The sequence below is a fragment of the Pelodiscus sinensis genome, chromosome 2 (genome assembly GCF_049634645.1).
Source record: "Pelodiscus sinensis isolate JC-2024 chromosome 2, ASM4963464v1, whole genome shotgun sequence".
Lineage (NCBI taxonomy): Eukaryota > Metazoa > Chordata > Testudines > Trionychidae > Pelodiscus > Pelodiscus sinensis.
Window position 1 is genome coordinate 45491510 of NC_134712.1, and position 20934 is coordinate 45512443.

The window sequence follows — 20934 nt, forward strand, 5'->3', positions numbered from 1 at the left end:
TAGCTGATTCTCTGAACATATTTCCCAGTCATGAAGATCTCAAAAGCTTGTTTCTCTTAACAGAATTTAGCACAATAAAAGAGATTACATCACCTTGTCTCTCTAATTACTTGTTCTATTCTACTGCAACTAGCATTTATTAGACAAAACCTCAAAATGACTGCTTGCAGAATGATCTTACATGCAGCATTGAGACAAAGGAGCTAGCAGACACTCCTATGCCTGCTCTACTAAGTAATTAGTGAAAAATCCACATTGTTGAGCGATGCAGTTAAACTGATGACCTAACTCTTGGTTTAGCCATTGCTAGTTCAGCATAGGTAGCATCCTAAATAGCTGCAGCATTTTAAGTGTATGCAAACTAACAGAGACAATTGTTCCTCGCGTAGAGTGATATCCCCACACACGAACATGGTCATAGGTCAACACATACAAAAGATGCACAGTTCTAAGCTTACCATTACATAGTTCTAGTGGAAATCAAAGTAGGTAATACCATATCCCCTATAAGACGTGTTCAGATTCTGTTTGAACTCACTTGTCCAAGAGTGCATTCAAATTCTCCCAGGAAGTCATCATCACTTAAATCGATGGTTTTGTTATCAATGTCATAAATCCCAAATTTAAACTTCTGAACCAGCTCAAAGTAGTAATCAATTAGGAACCTCTTGGCGAACTTTGGGTTCAAGGAATTCTTAACTCTTTCTGTGCGATCAACCTGTGCAGACAGAAGAATCACATTATCAGTCTGTTCATCAACAGCCTCATACAACTATGCAGATGACCAATCAATTCACATCTCATGCTAGGCTTCCAAGAGCCCTGCTGGATCCAAGTATAATATGCACTTCTGAGCCCTTTTCACGTAGTACAAACAAAGCACTTTAAATTTTACAAAATCCATGTGTGGTAGAGAAAGCATGTTTTACTATCAGTTCTCCCATCAGTTAAATGCAGTCACTTCTGGACATTTCATAAAACACAAAATATAACATTTTGTCCCAAGAGAAGGCTCAAACAAGAACTCAGAAACAACATTTGAAAAAAACCTAGTAGCTCTGATGAAATCAACATATCAAGAAAAAAACAAAACAGTGAGAGAAAAGGGGGGGAAGCCATCAAATCCTTAGAAAGGGCAGCGCTGGCAGGGCAAATACAGAAGCAGCAACTGTTCTGTTGTCTAATAGAGTAATGTGTGTTAGCTCCTCCAGTACACCAAAGGCCTGCTGCCTGCCTACTCTCTGCAGAGAGTAGACCCCCAGGAAATTACACTTTCTGAGCTATAGCTACATACCACAGCTTACAGTGGCACAGCTGTACTGCTGTTAGCGTGAATGGTTTATGCCAACAGACGAGAGTTCTCCCATTGACTCAATTATGCCAGCCCCTGCAAGCGGTGGTAACTATGTTGGTGGGAGAAACTCTCCTGCAGGAATGCTTTGTCCACCCTAGTAGTTAGGTGGATGTAACTTATGTTGTTTAGAAGGTAGTTTATTCACACCCTTGAGCCACACAATGTATATAAATTTACCATCTACTATAGCCATAACTTCAGATAGGATAACAACATAGATAGAAAAAAAATTACCATTCGCGTGGTGGTGTATATCCATTGCATGTCTGTGATTGACATACTTTGGGCCAGATTGTCTGTGTATTTAGTATGGTTGGTAAATCATGAGAATTACTGAAAACAACTCTTGTATCTCACCGAATATTTCTAATAGACTGTACTTGTAGAAAGAAAGATCATATTCTACCTCATACCACTGTTGCCCACTTGCATTATGGAGAAGTACACACAAGGGGTCTGATTTTGAACCAACATCTTTATCCAGGAGATTGTTGCAGGAGATGGTCAGTTCCACCTTTGTTACACATTGTGCTGCCATCTGCTAACCTGAAAATAAGTAAACAGAGAACTAAAGATTACAAAAAGTAATGATTCCAAAAGAAAAAACAGGTACACCAGGAAGTGGGCATAGCATGAGTTCATCAAGAGCAAGATTTGGAGCTCTAAGAGCCATCTGGGTAAGATTGGCACATGTCCATATAGACTATGTAACTACAATTTATAGCTTGGTTTAAATAAGACTTCGTTCCAATCATTTTTTCTCACACTCACTCACTCACTCACTCACTCACTCACTCACTCACTCACTCACTCTCACAAGATGAGAGATTCAGGCTTTTCAAAACATTGGAGTACCCAATTAAGAAACTGGAAATAGCACTAGAAAGAGATAGGCCCAAACCATACCAATTAAATAAGGTATTTCTGACATGTCATTCACCTTAAGTTCTTAAAGCACTTCATAAACATTAACTAAGCAAGCCATACTTCACCCATATGAAGGTCTTCACTGTCATTTAATACCAAAAAGAATTAAAATTCAATTAAATGGGAAACTGGCAAATTTAGAGCTCAAAATTAACCCTCCTCCCCTCTCCACACAATGTATATGTACTATTTATTTCACTGAAACAGGATTCTGAAGCCAAGAGTCTAGCAGGACTGAAAAAAGGAATTGGATGTTTATATAAGCTCCTGGACTAAACCCAACTTTTAATAACAAGGGTTAGAAGGAAATCTTTAGATGGGAGCATATTATCAAATAAGTGCCTACTGCAAACATTCTTGGACATCATTCTTGGGCATCCCAGGGACTTTTTTCCTTGAACCCAAAAGGAAGGTCACTAGTGAGAAAGTGCTGTGCAAGCAGTTTAAGTCCATCTGGCTCCTAGAGAACAGTTCTAGCTCCTACTCCATGACAGCTAATAATGTTCTATTTTTAGTTTAATATTTACTGCATCTTAGCTTTGGTAATACCTGTGTTAGATCCCTGGCTGAATCCCCACTTGGATAGTCACAAGTCTGCTGATTCTGGATCCCATGTGCTTCCAAACCAACTGGATGTGAGCAGAGTACAGTATTTCTCGTTCTGCCCTTCAAGCAGTCTCATCTGTCACAACTCCTTGAGAAGTGGCAAGCTGCAGTCAAACTGCTCTTAGCTGTGTGCTGAATCCACCAAATTCCTTCAGGAGCCTATGCATGCTCTTCTAAGTAATCTGTTCTCATGGGTACTCTAGTTTCTAGTTTAATTCTTTAGGGACCACTTGGCAGTTAAAGCAAGGACCACACAGGCTTTGCATAGGAACTACAGTAAAACTCCAATAGTCCGGCATCCAATAGTCCGGCACTCCTGATAGTCCGGCATCAAAATGGCAAGAGCCTAATGAGTGAGCTTCGGCAAAAAATGAGTCACAAGGTACCAGCAGCAGCAGCTGAACTGAGCAAAAAGGGTAAAAAAGGCTTTAAAAAACCTAAAACATTACAGTATACTGTATACAGTATGTACAATAAAAAGGGTTAGGAACACTTTATATACAGTATATAATGTATACAGCATATATATATATAACCAGCTAATAGTACCTCCTGATAGTCCGGCATATTTGATAATCCGGCACCACCTAGGTCCCATAGGTTCCGGATTATTGGAAGTCTACTGTATTTAGCTTATGTATATCCCCCCTGCCCCCGGTTATAGAAAGCTGAAGAGTTATAGATGTATAGGGAAAAAAATGTGACTATCTAAATGCAAGTCCTTCACTCAGGATAGATCTAAACTACGCTTTATTTTCGAAAGAGGATATGCGAATTCCGTGGTTTTTTTCAGACCCCTCCCCCCCTTTTTGAAAAAAGAACGCTCTTCCTTTACAAATGAGATTTATGCATTTCTTTGAAACAGTTTTTTTCCCCCCAACCCTCCCTCCCCCGTGTCCAGACTACTTTCACTTTCGAAAGACACGCTGAATTTTCATATCCTCTTTCAAAAATAAAGCGTAGGCTAGCACTGATTTTTAAGCACTTTTGCTGACAAAAAATTTCACCCCCTACTAAGAGAGCACTGGTTAGCATTTACCTCCAGTGGCTCAGGTCAAAGGTAGTGTGTACAGCAGGGTGTGCAATAATTTTTGCCTGGGAGGGGTAGGGCCAATACACTTCCATGCTTTCCCTTCCACAGACCCTGATCAGTCTGGGGGTGGGAGAGTGCACAAAATCTTTGCCCCCAGAGAACTGCCAGCAGTTCAGAACAGCTGGTGGTTCCCTCTAAGTTCCCATCCCCTGGTGGTGAGAGGAGACTTTTTGAGCTCCCTCCTGCTACCCCCAGGTCAATCAGAGCCCGGGGACAAGGAGCACATGAAGTCTCCTGCTCCCTGTCAAGCCCTGCAAGGGAACACAGTCATTAAAATCTACCACCAGCTGAGCAGCAGCTGGCAGTTGACTAAGTGTTGAGCCCCTTGCAGGGCAGGAGGAGACTTCATGCACCTCCCCCACCTTTATCCCTAACTGGCTTGGGGGTGGGGTGGAGCACACTAAGCCTCCTCCCACCCCTGCCCTGGTCCTGCAAGGAAGTTGTGCTGTTTAAAAATCAGGACTTGGGGGTAGGGGGAGCGCACAGTCTCCTCCCACTCTGCCAGGGGTGCATGGTGCTTCTAAGCGCTGTATACTCCTTGCAGGGTGGGGGCAGGGCAGATGGAGACTTCATGTGCTCCCCCCACCCCCAGGCCCTGATTGGCCTGGGGGAGTGGCAGCATCTTCGCAGGCTGGATCAACTCACGTGGTGGACTGGATATGGCCCGTGGAAGCCGTTTTGCCCACTCCTGGTGTAGAGCCCACAAGAATGCCTCTGTGCCTAAGAGCTGCTTACAAAAGCTGAGTGGAGCCAGTTATTCTCGTGCCAGCTTTATTTTTAAATGGCTTGATCAGCACTGAGTCACCAGGGTCCCTTTCTGACTGGGAGTTGTAGTTGAAAACCAGACACCTGGTAATCCAATGAGACTCTAAAGTAAGGGCAAAGAAATTTTGAGAAGCTAAAGTTACTGATGTGGGAGACAGACTTGGTAAAGGGTCTACTTCCATGAAGGGCAACCTAGGCTAGTGAGTGGGCCACATGAATGGCCCATCTTCATCTCAGTGAGCTGCAAGATTATATGTGCTTGCTACATTCTAATAGCAGATGCAAATGACGTTTTTTCCCTCATTTAATGAGTTAATATGCATAAACTCTACATCAGAAGGACCAAAAATAATCAAAGTAGAATGCTGATACTTTCTGATCATAATGGACTAATTTTGTTCTTCCCATAATAGAAGAACTAGAGGACACCAAATGAAATTAATGGGTAGCAGGTTTAAAACTAATAAAAGGAAGTTCTTCTTCACACAGCGTGTTGTCAACCCGTGGAACTCCTTGCCAGAGGAGGCTGTGAAGGCTAGGACTATAATAGAGTTTAAAGAGAAGCTGGATAAATTCATGGAGGTTAGGTCCATAAAAGGCTATTAGCCAGGGGATAAAATGGTGTCCTTGGCCTCTGTTTGTCAGAGGCTGGAGAGGGATGGCAGGAGACAAATCGCTTGATCATTGTCTTCGGTCAACCCTCTCTGGGGTACCTGGTGCTGGCCACTGTCAGTAGACAGGATACTGGGCTAGATGGACCTTTGGTCTGACCCAGTACGGCCGTTCTTATGTTATTTGGATATGAGATGTTCTTAAATCAGTTCACCAAGTACCAGCCTTTAATCATCAGAATGTTGCCACTTCATCCTCAGACTCTACTACGCTGCATGAAAAATAGCAGTTAAATCTCCTTCATAGTTTTATGCTGCAATGCTGACAAATTGTATAACTAATAATTGCAATCCAAATGCTAGCAGAGGCTATAAATTACATTTCCTAACCACTTTCAGCCAGAACCACACACATAATTTGGTCATGGCCAAACGCCTGAGGGTATATCCTTGTCTGTTTAAAGATTTGTGCATTAGAGACCTGTACTGTTGACTGAATTAGTGGAATTGCACTTGTGTAAGTAACAGCAGTACACATCTTATTTCTCACTATACTCTGAAGGGAGGAAAGGAGAGGTTCCTTAAACAGATCTGATATTGTCTAACTAATACAAATGGACAACCAAGGACAGCATACCAAATCAATTATGCATGTATATTAGGTTGTTTTCTATTATGAACACAATTGCATTCCTGCAGTTCAAACAATTCCTTAAAATACTGTTGAGATAACCTGTGTAACAGGTTTGGCTATTAATGAGCCATAAATACATGCATAAAAAGCTGCCCTGAATTATTTTGCCAGTAACAGAGGAACAGCTTTACATAAGAACATAACATAAGAAAGGCTAAACTGGGTCAGACCAAAGGTCCATATACCTCAGTAGCCTGTCTGCCGATAGTGGCCAACACCAGGTGCCATCAGGGTGGACCGAAGACAATGATCAAGCGATTTGTCTCCTGCCATCCTTCTCCAGCCTCTGACAAACAGAGGCCAGGGACACCATTTCTATCCCCTGACTAATAGCCTTTTACGGACCTAACCTCCAGGAAATTATCTAGCTTCTCTTTAAACTCTGTTATAGTTCTAGCCTTCACAGCCTCCTCTGGCAAGGAGTTCCGCTGCGGCTCTGCTCCCCGTGTCCCTGGTCTGCTGGGGGGGGGGGGGGGGGGCAGCTAGTGTGCTCCCCCCCCCAGCAGACCAGGCTTTTGTTTTGGACTCTGGGGCAGAGCAGCTGGGGCGCTGCCGATTGGTCCTGCAGCGCCCGTGGGCACTACTGGACCAACCCGGCAGCACCCCAGCTGCTCTGCCCCAGGTCCTCATTCAGCCGCTGCTGGTCAGTTTCAGCAGCGGCTGAATCAGGACGTCTGGGGCAGAGCAGATGGGGTGCTGCTGGGTTGGTCCAGTAGCACCCCAGCTGCTCTGCCCCAGGCGTCCCCAAGTCAGCTTCTGCTGAAACTGACCAGCGCTGACTACAGGAAGCCCCAGGCAGAGTTGCTCTGCCCCGGGCTTCCTGGAATCAGCTGCTGATCAGTTTCAGCAGCAGCTGACTTGGGGACGCCTGAGGTTCTTAAGTTGATTCTGTATGTAAGTCAGAACTGGCGGTCAGTTTCAGCAGTGTCTGAATCTGGACGCCAGTTCCGACTTACATACAGATTCAACTTAAGAACAAACCTACAGTCCCTATCTTGTACGTAACCCGGGGACTGCCTGTACCATCTACATGATTTGTTAGTCTTTAAGGTGCTACTAGACCAGTAGTCCCCAACCTTTCGGGGCTGGTGCATGCCCAGGGCCAGAGCCGCTCCTGTGCCACATGCCTGGGGCGGGGATGCCCCTGTACCACACGCCCGGGGCCGGCACAGCCCTTGCGCCATGCACCCAGAGGCAGGGCCATCCATATACTGCGCGCCCAGGCGCCGGCACCGTCCAGGCGCCACGCGACTGGGGGCAGGGTCGGCCCCGATCACTCGGCGTGTGCACAAAAATGGCCCGGCGGGCACCCGCGGGCACCGCATTAGGGACCACTGTACTAGACTATTAGTCTGTAACAGGAAAAACTTAAAAAACAACAAACTCGGCTACCCCTCTGAAGCTTTCAAAAAAAAGAGTTAAGTTAAGCAACATGAAGAATGCCCTAGCCATGCTTTTTATTTATATAACATCTACAAAAATACCGCAAACTACTGACTGTATGATTAATGTAATGTGGGAGAAAACACTTTCTAGTTAGAACTTGCTTTTATCTGCCATTCAGGAATAAAATGTAAGTGATCACATGTTCTGAACTAATTAATATTAATACATTTGGAAGTGGATGTGGGAGCTTTCCCTCATTAAAACTAAACTTGCACTTGTGGCTAGGTGGAATGTCATCCATGTTGAATTTGGATATTATTACCTTAGTCCATCTCATGCTTTGTTTTACACTGGGCACCCCACATTTACCATCCTTGTCTGTGAGCAGCCTCTCTCCCCTAATCACTCCATTTCATGTTGAATTGCTCATGTCATGGAAATTAACAGTTTTGAATGTTATTCATGGTCTTTTCTCTCTTCCTTTTTGCATATTCTGGTTTCCACTCAAGGATGCTATTTGGTTAGTATTCTTTTTCCATTCTCAGTATACACCCCAGTCATTGATGTTATCTTAGGTAGAATATTTGTGAAGGGGTTCCTTGTCCGGTAATTTTTCTAGCTTCATTTGTCTTCGTATCTCTGCTAGTCCCAATATTCTTCTCAGACATTTGTGATGAAATTAGGGATATAAGAACCACCGACAATAGTTAAGTGGTTAAATGATTTGTTTAACTGATTACCCACTGGCCACAGGGGCTGCTCTGGCTCCAGTGCCACAGACATCACAGGCTCCTTCGGCCTTGGCTCTGCTGAAGCCAGTGGGGACTGCTCCAGCTTTGGCACCGCCATGGCCACGGGCAGCAGGGGATGCTCCGGTCCCCACTCGCCACAGCTGCGGTCCAGCCAATTGGGCCCACCAGTGTCATGGACAGGGGGCTGCAGGCAGGACTAGCTAACTGGTTACCTTGTAAGCAGATTGATAATGCATCCAGCTTTTGTTTCTCATTCTTGGTAAGTTGCAATGTCTCGTTGCTATACCTTGTACTGGCAACAACAATTGCTTTGTATATGTTCAGTTTCTGAATTGCCAGCTGTTTGAGTCCTCCAAATGCAGCATTTGACTTCTCAATTGTTCCTGTGAATTAGCACCATCTTGGCTGATGGTATTTCCAAGGCATGTAAAATTGCCCATCTTCATTTTTTTTGTAAACGGTTGTAAAAAACCTGGAACTAACAAACGTGTGGGAAATCTAAACTACTGGTAATACATTTTTCTAATATTTCTGATATTTGTCTAACTCTAATATTTGGGGAGCAAGGATCACCTTTGTTCATAAAGCACCAAGAACCAGCATCACTACATCAATTATTATGCCTACACACCTGAGTGCTAAGTAGTCTCATACCCATTGGTGGGAATTTGTTTATGAGAATAATTTTTTAAAAAGTATTTACTAGGGATATTAAGAAGCATGTAATTTGTTAGTCATGTAGTTGACAAAATTGTTGTCAACTACACGATTAATCGATAAGGATTAGCACTGCAAGCACTCAGCCTGGCTCATGCCAGGCCCTGGCAACTACCCCTACTGCGGCTCTGCACTAAGAGTATTTCAGGAGCTGGCAGGCAAGCAGCCTGGCTTAGACGTGGCTCGCACCAGGTACCGTGAGCTACTTCCACTACAGTTCTGCAATAACTCTTAGTTAATAAATAAATAGATTTTACTTATAATTTGTGTCAAATTGTTTAGATGGAAAAATCAAATTCAATAAAAAATGGACAAACAGCAAGCACTTGAATCAGGGTTGGAGAATCTTAGACCCAGGGGTAAGATGCAGTCCACAGCTTGCCTGAATTTGGCACCCAGGGCTCCTTCCCCCCAGAATTGAGGAGCCCATGTTGGACTCCAGCACCTGCTGCACTCCGCCAAACTGATTTTACTGTGAGTCAGTGGTCCACAACCCAAAACAGGTTTACAACACAAGCTTAAATAGTTGTATTTAGTTTTTAAATATCTGAAATGTTCTAGAAATGCATGAAAAAAGTTTATCAAAATCTCGGCAAAACACATTTTGTATTTAAAACTAACTGATTGATATTAAACAAGAAAATTATCTTTGGTTGGTGAACTTAACTGACTACTTCTGAGAACTGCGTCTTTCAAGGTTTCAGAACGTCTAAATCTGATCCTCTCAAATTTGGTTTTCATTCATAGATTGGAAGAGGAAAACAAGTTTTCCATCTTTTTTCTAACCTTCGATTTAAATATGACCTGCACATTGAAATGAACTAGATTAATAAACGAAAGTTAAAAAAAAAAAAATCAATCTACACCTGAACTAGAAGCTACTGCTGGCAAAAGCTAATTTAGCATTTCAACAAATTCTGGTTCCAGGTGCTTAGCCAGTGACTGTCACCTGATCTGAGGTGTGACTTTCCTTAAAACATAGCAGCAAACATACACTTAATGCTTTTTTGGTTTAATTTAAATATTTTTATTAGATTATAAGCAGGTATTGTGAGTGTTTCCTGGAACACCCTTCCCCTATCCCTGCAACATGCAATCAAGACAGTAGGGGAGTTGAAAATATTCATCAGTTAGGCTCCAGATAGCTGCTGCAGAATATAAATCCTGATTACAGGCAGTCCCCAAGTTACGCGGATCCAACTTATGTCGGATCCGCAGTTATGAACGGGGATTTTCTCACCCCGGAGGACTGGAGCAGCGGCTGAATCAGGACGCCTGGGGCAGAGCAGATGGGGTGCTGCTGGGTTGGTCCAGTAGCGCCGAGGAGCGGCTGTGCTACTGGACCAACCCAGCAGCACCCGAGCTGCTCTGCCCCAGGCGTCCCCAAGTCAGCCGTTGCTGAAACTGACCAGCGGCTGACTACAGGAAGCCCGAGGCAGAGTTGCTCTGCTCCGGGCTTCCTGGAATCAGCTGCTGATCAGTTTCAGCAGCAGCTGACTTGGGGACGCCTGGGGTTCTTAAATTGAATCTGTATGTAAGTCGGAACTGGTGTCCAGATTCAGCCGCTGTTGAAACTGATCAGTTTCAGCAGCGGCTGAATCTGGATGCCAGTTCTGACTTACATACAGATTCAACTTAAGAACAAACCTACAGTCCCTATCTTGTACGTAACCCGGGGACTGCCTGTACAAGCATAAGCATTAACACAAGTTATCAATTTCAAATTGAATTTTAAACAGGTTTATTTTTTAAATAAACTGAACTTAATTGAAATGAACTGAATTTTAACTTTTCTTTAAAAATTACTGATTTTCATCCACCCTGTACAAGGGGGTAATGTGTGGCTAGCTGTCATGCTTATTAGCCACGTATCACCCTTTCCATCAGTGTCGGACAGTGATTCTGAACTAGGGTTTTTGGACACTCTGGGGGGATGCAAGCAGTTCCAGGTGGTCTGCCAAACATGGTGGCAATAGATTTACTAGAACCCAGGGCAGAAGGCTGAAGCCCCACCGAATAGAACTGCAGCCTAAGGCACTTCGCCAAATCTGTAAATTAGCTTTGTGGTACCTTCTGTAATGTGGCGCCTAGGGCAATTATTCTGTCTGATATCCATAATGTTGGTCCTGGCTTTTACGCACAGAGAAACAGTTGTTGCGGCACACTGGGCCATGGAGTACTTATAACATGTTGGGGGAGAGGGGCAGAAATGTCTGAAAGAAAAAGATTAAAACGCCCTGATGTAGGATACCACATGGTTCCTAGAGTAAGGAACCTTCCCGGAATAAGATCATGATGATTATCTTAGTATGTGGATAGACCCACCAGCCAGTATATCTACGTCTTAGTCATGCTGTAAGATTTGTGTATCCTGAAATACATTGCTCCAGGCATTACTAATGCCATTCTTCGTAGGAACAGCTGGCCAATTTGCCCAGAATTACTAACAAACACTGTTAAGCAGCACAAATCAAGTTGCAGAAAGTTCTGCCTTACGTGCCACCAAGATATGAAGTTGGTTTAAAAAATAAACCATACAAAAACAAAAGATGCCAAATTTTAAGGCTTTTTTTTCCTAGCAAAAAGAAATACAATTTTTCAAGGAAGTTATCACAAGGTACTTCGTTGTTCTTCAATCAGCTGTACCATGACCATTATGAATGAACACATTAGAGGAAAAGCGTTACGTGTATACAGTGGCTAATTCTTGCAAATTTAAGTTGTGAAACCTGTTTTAAGCTACTACCCAAGGAACAAACATAGCATGAATTATTGGCTTGGTAATACCTTGGATGTTATCCCAAAGCATTTTACAATGGTACTTGGTACCCATCTTATAAATGTTCACACAAGTTTGTCCTTCACATTTTCACAACTAGGAAGTTCCTTAAAACAGAAAGCTGGTTAAAAACCTTGGTCCATATTTCACAATACAAACTGGTAAACTAATTTAGTAGTTCTGAATCTATGGTCTACACTAAAGCTAAGGCTGTCATTACCACAGAACCATGGTTTTCAAGCTAGGGTCTGCAGACAATCTAAGATATTTAGAGGGGTTCACACCTCTATGAGAAATATTTTAAGGGTCTGCAAAAAAAAAAAGTTAAAAACCCCTAGAATAATCTTATTCTTTCAAATAAGAACATGAAGCAGTGCCAGGGCCATCCCTAGGGGATGTGGGGCCCAGGATATCTACCTCAGGCTTCACCCTTGCCCTGCCTCTTCCTGCCCCCACTCCACTCCTTTCCCCAAACTCCAACCCCTCCACTCCCACCCTTATTCAACCCCTTTCCTAAAACCTCCAACCCTTTCCCTCCTGAGTAATACCAGTAAGGCGGAGAGGGGGCAGTGGTGCTGTTACCAGCCCCATGTCCTCCATGCTATGCATCCACAGAAGGAGAGAGAAGCAGCTGTGATGCTGCTGCCCCTGCTCCTCCCGGACCGTGTCCTCCTGGAGTGCAGGGCTCCCCAAAGCCACAGCCTCCATGTGACTGCCCCAAACCATCCAATGGACACTTCTGGGTAGTGGTTACAAGAGAGCCATCACTCCTAAGCTTTACTGTCACCTTCCCTGTCAGTCAAGAGATGATCTTTGCAAATCACTTAACGTCTGTGACTCGGTTTCCTCAACCGTGAAGCAACGATAGCATTTACCTACCAGTGCTGCATAAAAAACTAAAGAGACAAAAAAAACTTAAACAACAAATAGTCTAGTAGCACTTCAAAGACTAACAAAACATGTATGGTATCATGAGCTTTCCTGGAGAAAACACACTTCCTCATCTGAAGAAGTGGGTTTTGCCCAGAAAAGATGATACCACCATCTACATGTTTTGTTAGTCTTTACAGTGTTGCCAAACTATTTGTTGTTTTTTATATTTTTCCTGTTACAGACTAGCTCTGCTACCTCTCTGAAGCACCTAAGGAGACAGATACACGCCTAAGGGGAATTACATTTATTTTCATTTGACGCTTAATGGGAATTAGACATCTGGAGTTTTCTGAAGTGCAAAGCAGGTTAGACATGTATCTGCTCTCTCAGGCACCCAAATACCTCTCTATATCTGGGTCTAATTCTAAAAAACAAAGCCAAAGGCTCTGATGGGAATTGTCAACAAAAGCGTAACTCAAGATTTTTTTCCTGTATTACCAGAACTGGATGAAATATGATGACCTATTTTCATAGAGAGCACAAAGTATTAACTTATGAATTTGTTTTCATTTCAAAGTGTGCCAAATGGACCTATTTTATTTTTCCCACCTTTTTCAAAATGTCCTACATCTTTTCTACTTGCCCCTCCTCCTCCCAAGAAGTTAGTGACATTTTTCCTTTACAAAAAGCTCCTCCAAAAACTGGTGCTAACTACTTATAAAAGTCAGTAAAAAGGCATGACATTTTTACGCAAGAGGCACCATTTTTGACAATGAATAGTGTAGCAGCAATTTAAAGACTAACAAAACATGGAGATTATATAATGAGATTTCATGGGCACAACCCACTTTCAGATGAATGTCAACAGTTTGCAATGAGAAAGTTTTAGAAAAAAGTACTTTCCTGTTTCCTAAAAGAAAAAAAACTTTAAAATGTACACTCAAGTGCATCTTCAGCTCCTCTTAGTGCTAGCTGTGTATGCTCCACACCTTACATCAGCAAGTTATTAATTTCACTGCAGACCTACCCTCAGCTAAAGGCAGTGTGTGTATGTCTCCTAGAGCTTTACACCTCCAGCTGAAGTGTATATGTACCTTTGGGGGCTTACCTGAGCTCACTCAAGAAGTCTGTGATGAAGCCAAGAATTAAGCCTGTATATCCCAAAGAAAGAAAGAAAAAAAGATTGTTTTACCAGAATGCTTTCTGAACTGCTGCAGATCTCTAAAACTCTGATCTTAAATCCTGTGTTACTAATATGGCAAAATCTGCATCTCTTTTTTTCTTTATTAATGAAGCTGCTGTAGAAGAACAATTATTATCAGAGGGGGTAGCTGTATTAGTCTGAATCTGCAAAAACAACAAGCGGTCCTGTGGCACCTTATAGACTAACAGATTTACTGGAGCATAAGCTTTCGTGGGCAAAGACCCACTTCGTCACATGCATCTGATAAGTAGGTTTGCCCACGAAAGCTTATGCTCCAGTAAATCTGTTAGTCTATAAGGTGCCACGGGAGTTCTCGTTGCTCTTGTAGAACTATTACTGACTTTACAAAGTACCAAGGGCACGCAGACTGGTAAGTGAATAAGTGAAATCCCGGTGCGCCACTCCTCGAAGGTTGCTGACCCCTGAGCTAGGGCCTGCAAAGGCTTGGCCTATGCTATCCCGGGGGCGCCACGGAGCCGCCAGGCAGGGCGCTAAGTCCGCGCTTCACACAGGTGGGTGCCGATGCAGCAGAGGGGTTCGCAGCGGGCAGGTCCCCCTTCATTCCTAACTACACCCGTGTCCCCGCTCTCCAACGGCCCCGCCCCGCAACCGCCCGCTCTAGCGCCGCCCAGCCACTCCCGGGCCCCGCCTCGGAGCCGCAGCCCCAGCGTCCCACATGCGCCCGGCCCGGCCACTGCGCCCCTCTTGCGCCGCCAGAGCATCGGGCCCCTCGCTCTCGCCTCCCTCACCTGCGGGCGCTCCGGCGCCAAGCCCCGGGAGCAGGAAGGGAGCAGTAGGAGCCTGGGAGCAAAGAACAACCACACGGGCCCTCAGGCGCCCCGCCCAGCCCTACGCCCCGCCCACCACTCCGTCCCTTCACGGCGCACGCGCCAAGCGTCCCAGCTGGCAGCCGTTTACGTTAGTGAAGCAGGGCGTTCGTTTCGTCGGACCACGTGGTGCCAATCCCCGATCCTTTCACTCCCCTCCGGGACCCTTCTGTAGCCCCGCAGCCAACCGCATTCCCTCTCAGGCGGGGCGGAAGGGAACTCGGCAGGCGGAACGGAAAGAGCGAGGTGATATGTCGCCCTCGGACACTGCCAGGCACGGGCCTCATTCTGCGTCCGTAAGGCCCGGACATTGTTGCCGACGGACCGTTTCCGGTCGGCTGCTCTAATTGGGCTCCCCAGGATGCGGGTGGGTCGGGCTACGTGTGGGGTGGCGCATCATGGCGGCAGTGGGGATTTTTCCGAGGTGTTTGCGCAGAGGCGGCGCCTGGGCGGGGAAGCGACTCTTGTCCGAGGCTCGAGGCGTGCGACGCGGCTGGTGGCGGCAGGCGCAGGTGGGGGGCAGGCGGAGACTGAGCCCCGCGCGGGAGCCCTCGCCCCTTCCCCCGCCGGGACAGGCCAGCGCCTTCAAGCCTGCTCGGAGAGAGGCCGAACCTACCGCAGCGGAGATTGCCCCGTGGGGCCCTTCCCCCTGCGATCGAAGCCTTCTTCCCCCCACCGCCCCGTCCGTCCCCTGCGGGAGCAGCGCGCGCCTCCCCCCCTGGAAACCTGCCGGCCGCGGGGACAGGCGCACTCTGGCCTCGCCCTCCGTCTCATACACGCAGGATGCCGGGCAGAACTGCCACCGCTAACTTGCTGTAGATATCCCCTTCCTCAAACACGGCTTACTCTGTATAGCACGGCAACATGCCCGGCTCATTTATTGCGCAGATGCTGCCCTTAATAGCAGCACATTAGCCCAAACCACAGCACGGGGCTGTCTGCGGTGCGCATTGCTAAAGCAGTGCCTGAAGTGACCCACTTTGGCTACATCTAGACTTCAAGCCTCTTTCGAGAGAAGGTACTTTTGGAAAGCCTCTTTCCAAAAAGAGTATCTAGACTGTAACCAGTGATAGAAATGTAGCTGTGTTAGTCTGGTGTAGCTGAAACAAAATACAGGACTATGTAGCACTTTAAAGACTAACAAGATGGTTTATTAGATGATGAGATTTCGTGGGCCAGACCCACTTCCTCAGATCAAATAGTGGAAGAAAATAGTAGACAGTATTTGATCTGAGGAAGTGGGTCTGGCCCATGAAAGCTCATCATCTAATAAACCATCTTGTTAGTCTTTAAAGTGCTACATAGTCCTGTATTTTGTTTAGACTGTAACCAGTACTTTTGAAAAAGCAAGCCATTTTTTTGAAAGAGAGCACCCAGGCAGTCTGGATGCTCTCTTTCAAAAAAGCAGTTTGCATTACAGAGGCTACGTCTAGACTGCAAGCCTCTTTCAAAAGAGGCTTTTTCGAAAGATACTTTCGAAAAAGTCTCTTTAGAAAAGGTGCGTCTAGACTGCAACCAGTACTTTCGAAAAAGCAAGCTGTTTTTTTGAAAGAGTACCCAGACAGTCTGGATGCTCTCTTTCGAAAAAGCACAGTTTGCATTACATAGCGCCTTTTTTTTGAAAGAGCACTTTCGAAAAAAGGCGTTATTCCTCGTGATATGAGGAGTACCGCCGTCGAAAGAAAAGCCATGTACTTTCGATTTAATTTCGAAAAAACCCTGCAGTCTAGACACAGCCATAGTGCCTTTTTTCAAAAGAGCACTTTCGAAAAAAGACATTCTTCCTCGTAAAACGAGGTTTTCTGCGGTCGAAAAAGCTGCCGTGTACTTTCAATTTACTTTCGAAAGAACGTGGCAGCAGTCTAGATGTAGGAGAAGTTTTTTTGAAAAAAGGCCAGGTTTTTTTATGGAAAAAAAAATGTAGTCTAGACTCACCCTTCTAGAGCAGTCATATGTCTTCTGTTGACACCGGCCAAACACGTTCTGAATTGCCTGTCCAGTGCAACACGTGGTTGCTGGCCCGCAGTGGCTGGGCAATGATTGTCCTTTTGATGCCCTCCTTTCCACTGCCTGAATTTTTAGTGTCATGGCTGCTGGGAAATATAATCTGCTTCTGTGTCCCTGTTTAAGGTTTTGTTTTTTCATGTGTCGCACTTGAATGCTAAAATAATGAACCACATAGAAAAGAACGTGAAGAAATAAATAGAAATTGTTCGTAACTACAGATGACATTCTGGCTTCTATAATAGTTGGGTTTATGATCTACAAAAGTAATCTTTTAAGGGTTGCATGACCTAGGCCTTAAAAGTAATCTTTTAAGGGTTGCATAACTACATCCCTTATGCATCTCTACGCTATGCTTATGTAGTTAACAGTGCATTCTCAACAGTAATTATGGTTGTATTGATTATGCTGTCAATGTGGACATTGTGAGATGGCTCCTGAAAGCCAATTGACATAAGTAACACAGCAGCTACACTGACACTCAGTTGGGTTAACCACATTGGCCTTGATTCTGTGTTATTTGTGGTGTTGTGTTCCCTCTAATTTTTCCCATGTGGAATTAATTTTATGTGCACAAATATGGAGGTGAGGTGTAACATTCAGAGTGTGGGAAGAGGCAGAGTGTTGAGGTGTGGGGGCTTTGGGGTGGGACCACGAATGAAAGGTTTGGGGTGCAGGCTAGGGATGTGAACAAATAGTCGACTATCCAATAAGCAGGAGCTTATCAGATAGCACTATCAACTTCTTAATTACACACATACACCCTCCCACCCCCATTGCCACTCTGTGCTCTTAAAGGGAAAGAAGAGCCAGCGCGCAAAGATGCTGGCTCAGTCTCTGGTCTCCTGCCTGGTCTCAAGATAACTCTCCCCCGCACTGCCACTCTGCATTTTGAAAGGGACAGAGAAGTGGCAGCTGGTCCCAAGGGTGTCTCAGCATAAGCGCCCCCTACCCCTGCCAGTCTGCATTTTTAAAGGCCCTGAACACTGGCGCCTCATCCTTTGGATCTCAGCACAAACCCTCCCCACCCCCATTCTCCCATTGCCGTACTGAACTCTTAAAGTGAGAGAGACATGCTGGATGAGCTGCTGCTGCTTGGTCCCTTTGAAAATAAAGAATGGCAATGGGATGGGGGGCTTGTGCTGAGACACCTAGAATCATAGAGCTGGAAAAGACCTCAGAAGGTCACAAAGTCCAGCCATCTACTCTAGGCAAGACCAATCCCAACTAAATCAACCCAGCCAGGGCTTTGTCGAGCCGAGACTTAAACACCTCTAGGGATGGAGACTGCACTACTCTTGGTAACCCATTCCAGTGCTTCACCACTCTCCTAGTGAAATAGTTTTTCCTAATATCCAACCTGGACCTCTCCCACCGCAGCTTGAGACCATTGCTCCTTGTTCTGCCATTTGTCACCTCTGAGAACAGCCTTTCTCCATCCTCTTTGGAAGCTCCCTTCAGGAAGTTGAAGGCTGCTATCAAATCCGCCCTCAGTCTTCACTTCTGCAGACTAAACAGACCCAGCTCCCTCAGCCGCTCCTCATAGGTCATATGCTCCAGCCCCCTAATCATTTTGGTTGCCCTCCGCTGGACCCTCTCCAATGCGTCCTCATCCTTTTTGTAGTGGGGGGCCAAGAACTGGACACAGTACTCCAGATGTAGCCTCACCAGAGTCGAATAAAGGGGAATGATAACATCTCTGGATCTGCTGGCAATGCTCCTTTTAATGCAACCTAATATGCTATTATCCTTCTTGGCTACAAGGGCACACTGTTGACTCATATCCAGCTTCTCATCCACTGTAACCCCCAGGTCCTTTTCTGCATCTGTGGGAGCAGCTGCCGTTACTCTGTACCTTTCAGAATGCAAAGTGCTAGCGCGGGGGAGGGTCGTTGAGAGACCCTGCGGGGGACCAGAGACTGAGCCAGAGTCTTTGCATGCTGGCTCCTTTCTGTCCCTTTAAGAGTGCAGCAGCAATGGGGGAATTGTGGGGGCTTGTGCTGAGAACCGGAAGTCAGCCTTTCCCTAATGATTAGTCAATGGAAATTCCATCGACTACTCCACTAGCAAAATAATCGCTACTTAGCATCCCTAGTGCAGGCTGTCCTAGGCCTACCGCGGGGATGGAGGATTCCTCTGTGAACTTGCTCTCTCTGCAATACCACCTGAGCTGTGGCCAATGCAGGTCCAAGTTTGAATTGGGTTGGAGCCTGGGTAGGGGGTACTTGACTCTAGCTGAGGCTGTGCTGGGTTGGGATCAGAGGAGAGGCATGATACACCCAGGACTGGAAGAGAGGCATCTCTTCTTGTCCCAGCCTTCAGTATTTGTGTGGAGCTTATTAGACTGTTGTGTTGGGCACTTAGCTCAGAGAGAACTTAGTTGTGGAGATAGCGTTATTAAGTCAGTACAGTGGGGCACTTATTTTGGCAGAAGTGAAATTTAGGTACAAACATTTTGATATTGAGGTCAAAGCAAGGCATGCTTCTTCCCCAGCGCTTTCTGCCCGCAGTACCACATGGGCTTGGTGGAAGAGGCACCTCTCTTTGCTGGCACCTCTCTCCCAGCCAAGGCAAGTTCCTGTTTGGATGTCAGCCTAACTGTAGTATGGGCTAGGCCAGTGGTCTCCAACCTTTTTACACTCAAGATCACTTTTTAAATGACAGACCAAGCCAAGATCTATCGCCCTGCCCCTTCCTTGAAGCCCCGCCCTCTCTATGCTCCTTTCCATTACTTGCTATCCCCAATCCTTATACTGCTACTTTAAAAAAAAATTCCCACCATTCCTTGCAGCTACTCACCTGTGCTGTTGCTCAGTGAGTAGCTGCTCCTCAAATGAGGAAATCTAATGTAAATGTATTGCGCAGGTGTGCAGTTCAGAGAGGGCTCAAGAGCTACTCTTAGAGCCTCCGAGATCTACCGGTAGATTGCGATCTACTGGTTGGTGACCACGGGGGCTAGGCATTGGATTGATGCATGTTTATTGTAGCATAAATAGCATGTCAAGTTCTCAACACTTAAATCAGTATTTCTGGTCTTGATGACTTAAAACTCACAAGCTATGACATTCTCAAGTACAAGTCTGGTAAATCTGGTTTTTGATTTGGCAGCATGACAAAATTAGCAAAGACTGTTGAATTGAAATAAGAACATACCTACAAATATCCTGTGGTCATTCAAATGCAGATTTGGTACTTATTTATAGTACCAAAACGTTGTAAGAAGCATTTTATGTAAGAATGTCCAATATTTCCACTATAAGCTATCTTTATATAATATTTAAATAATACAGTTTGAGTATTAAATCCACTAAGAGATGAAGAGATGCATTGTATCTGAGCTCGAAGAATTTAATTTTTTATATTTTTCTAATATTTAAGCCTTTTTTTCTATTATCAATTTAAAATTTTACAACTGGGAAACTGTGTAGGGGTCAAACAATAATTAATGATAGTTGACATTGTGATATGAAAAGTGGAAGCTTTATAACCTTTACAACACAAGTTGTCAATATCACATATCAAAATATGCGAAGAACATATCCTTATATTAAACTTGGTTTTCAAACTGCATTTTTCTTACTTTGACCATTACATTTCCATTATTACTGATGAAAATCTGTTTTCTTCTGTTTGTGTGTGTTTAGTGAAATCAATGTTGACTGACATTTACCACTAAAAATCTAATTCTTCCAAGCCAATTATGTTTGAGGGTTTCAGGCAGAAAGTATTAGGTTATCTAGAAAGTTTCCAATTACACTTGAAGCCGAAGGAGAAAAACTCATAATTTACTCAGCCTTTATCAAGACATTTAAACATGACAGTTTCTGACTCTTCTTGACACTTTTTGACTCTTTTCCTTACTTATCAGAGCACATTCTAAATTTACTTTTCCCCAAATAACTTATATATTGTTGCTTCTTATTTTGTCTTGTATTTTTTTTTGCACAAGTAAACCTAGTCATTTTTGTTTTGTAATTCATGTTAATAATACGAGGTACTTGTTTTAAAGTATTATAATGAATCCATTCCCAAAGCCCAGTTTCTAGTTTGTACAGTTAAAAAAAATGAAACCTTGAAGTTAAAACTTTAGAACTGTTCCCATTGTTATTCTATAACTTCTGAACCCCTCTTGTAAACACAAAGGTGGGAAATTGCTGCTTCAGAGAGTATATCAAATCTTATAGCAGATTATAAACTTACTTTATTTTTCTTTGTAGGTGTTTGGAAAATTGACTCTTTTCAGAAGAGGCATTGCCCTCTCAGCAGTATCGTACCTAGGTTATGAAGCTTTCAACTTGATTTCTCACTCTGCTGTGGTTCATGCTAGTATCAAAGGTAAAGC

At 44.5% G+C, this 20934-nt stretch overlaps 2 protein-coding genes across 7 annotated transcripts in view; one reads left to right on the forward strand and one right to left on the reverse strand.

The window, feature by feature from the left end:
* Positions 1-14812, reverse strand: part of CPNE3 (copine 3) — a 52191-nt gene extending 37379 nt beyond the window's left edge. Inside the window, exons 1-4 of one of the 4 annotated variants that reach the window (XM_075920434.1) lie at positions 14680-14812; positions 13666-13708; positions 1761-1900; positions 539-718 (exon numbers count right to left, since the gene is read on the reverse strand). In XM_075920434.1, the coding sequence (XP_075776549.1) occupies positions 539-718; positions 1761-1892 (312 nt within the window). In that variant the 5' untranslated portion in view covers positions 1893-1900; positions 13666-13708; positions 14680-14812. Of the gene's footprint in view, positions 1-538; positions 719-1760; positions 1901-13651; positions 13709-14510; positions 14626-14664 lie in introns of those variants that run through there. The other 3 variants (XM_075920435.1, XM_075920433.1, XM_075920436.1) reach the window with 3 other exon arrangements.
* Positions 14813-14831: 19 nt separating this feature from the next.
* Positions 14832-20934, forward strand: part of RMDN1 (regulator of microtubule dynamics 1) — a 39074-nt gene continuing 32971 nt past the window's right edge. For 2 of the 3 annotated variants that reach the window (XM_075920437.1, XM_075920439.1), the window contains exons 1-2: positions 14970-15100; positions 20810-20927. In XM_075920437.1, the coding sequence (XP_075776552.1) occupies positions 14987-15100; positions 20810-20927 (232 nt within the window). In that variant the 5' untranslated portion in view covers positions 14970-14986. The other variant, XM_075920438.1, reaches the window with a different exon arrangement.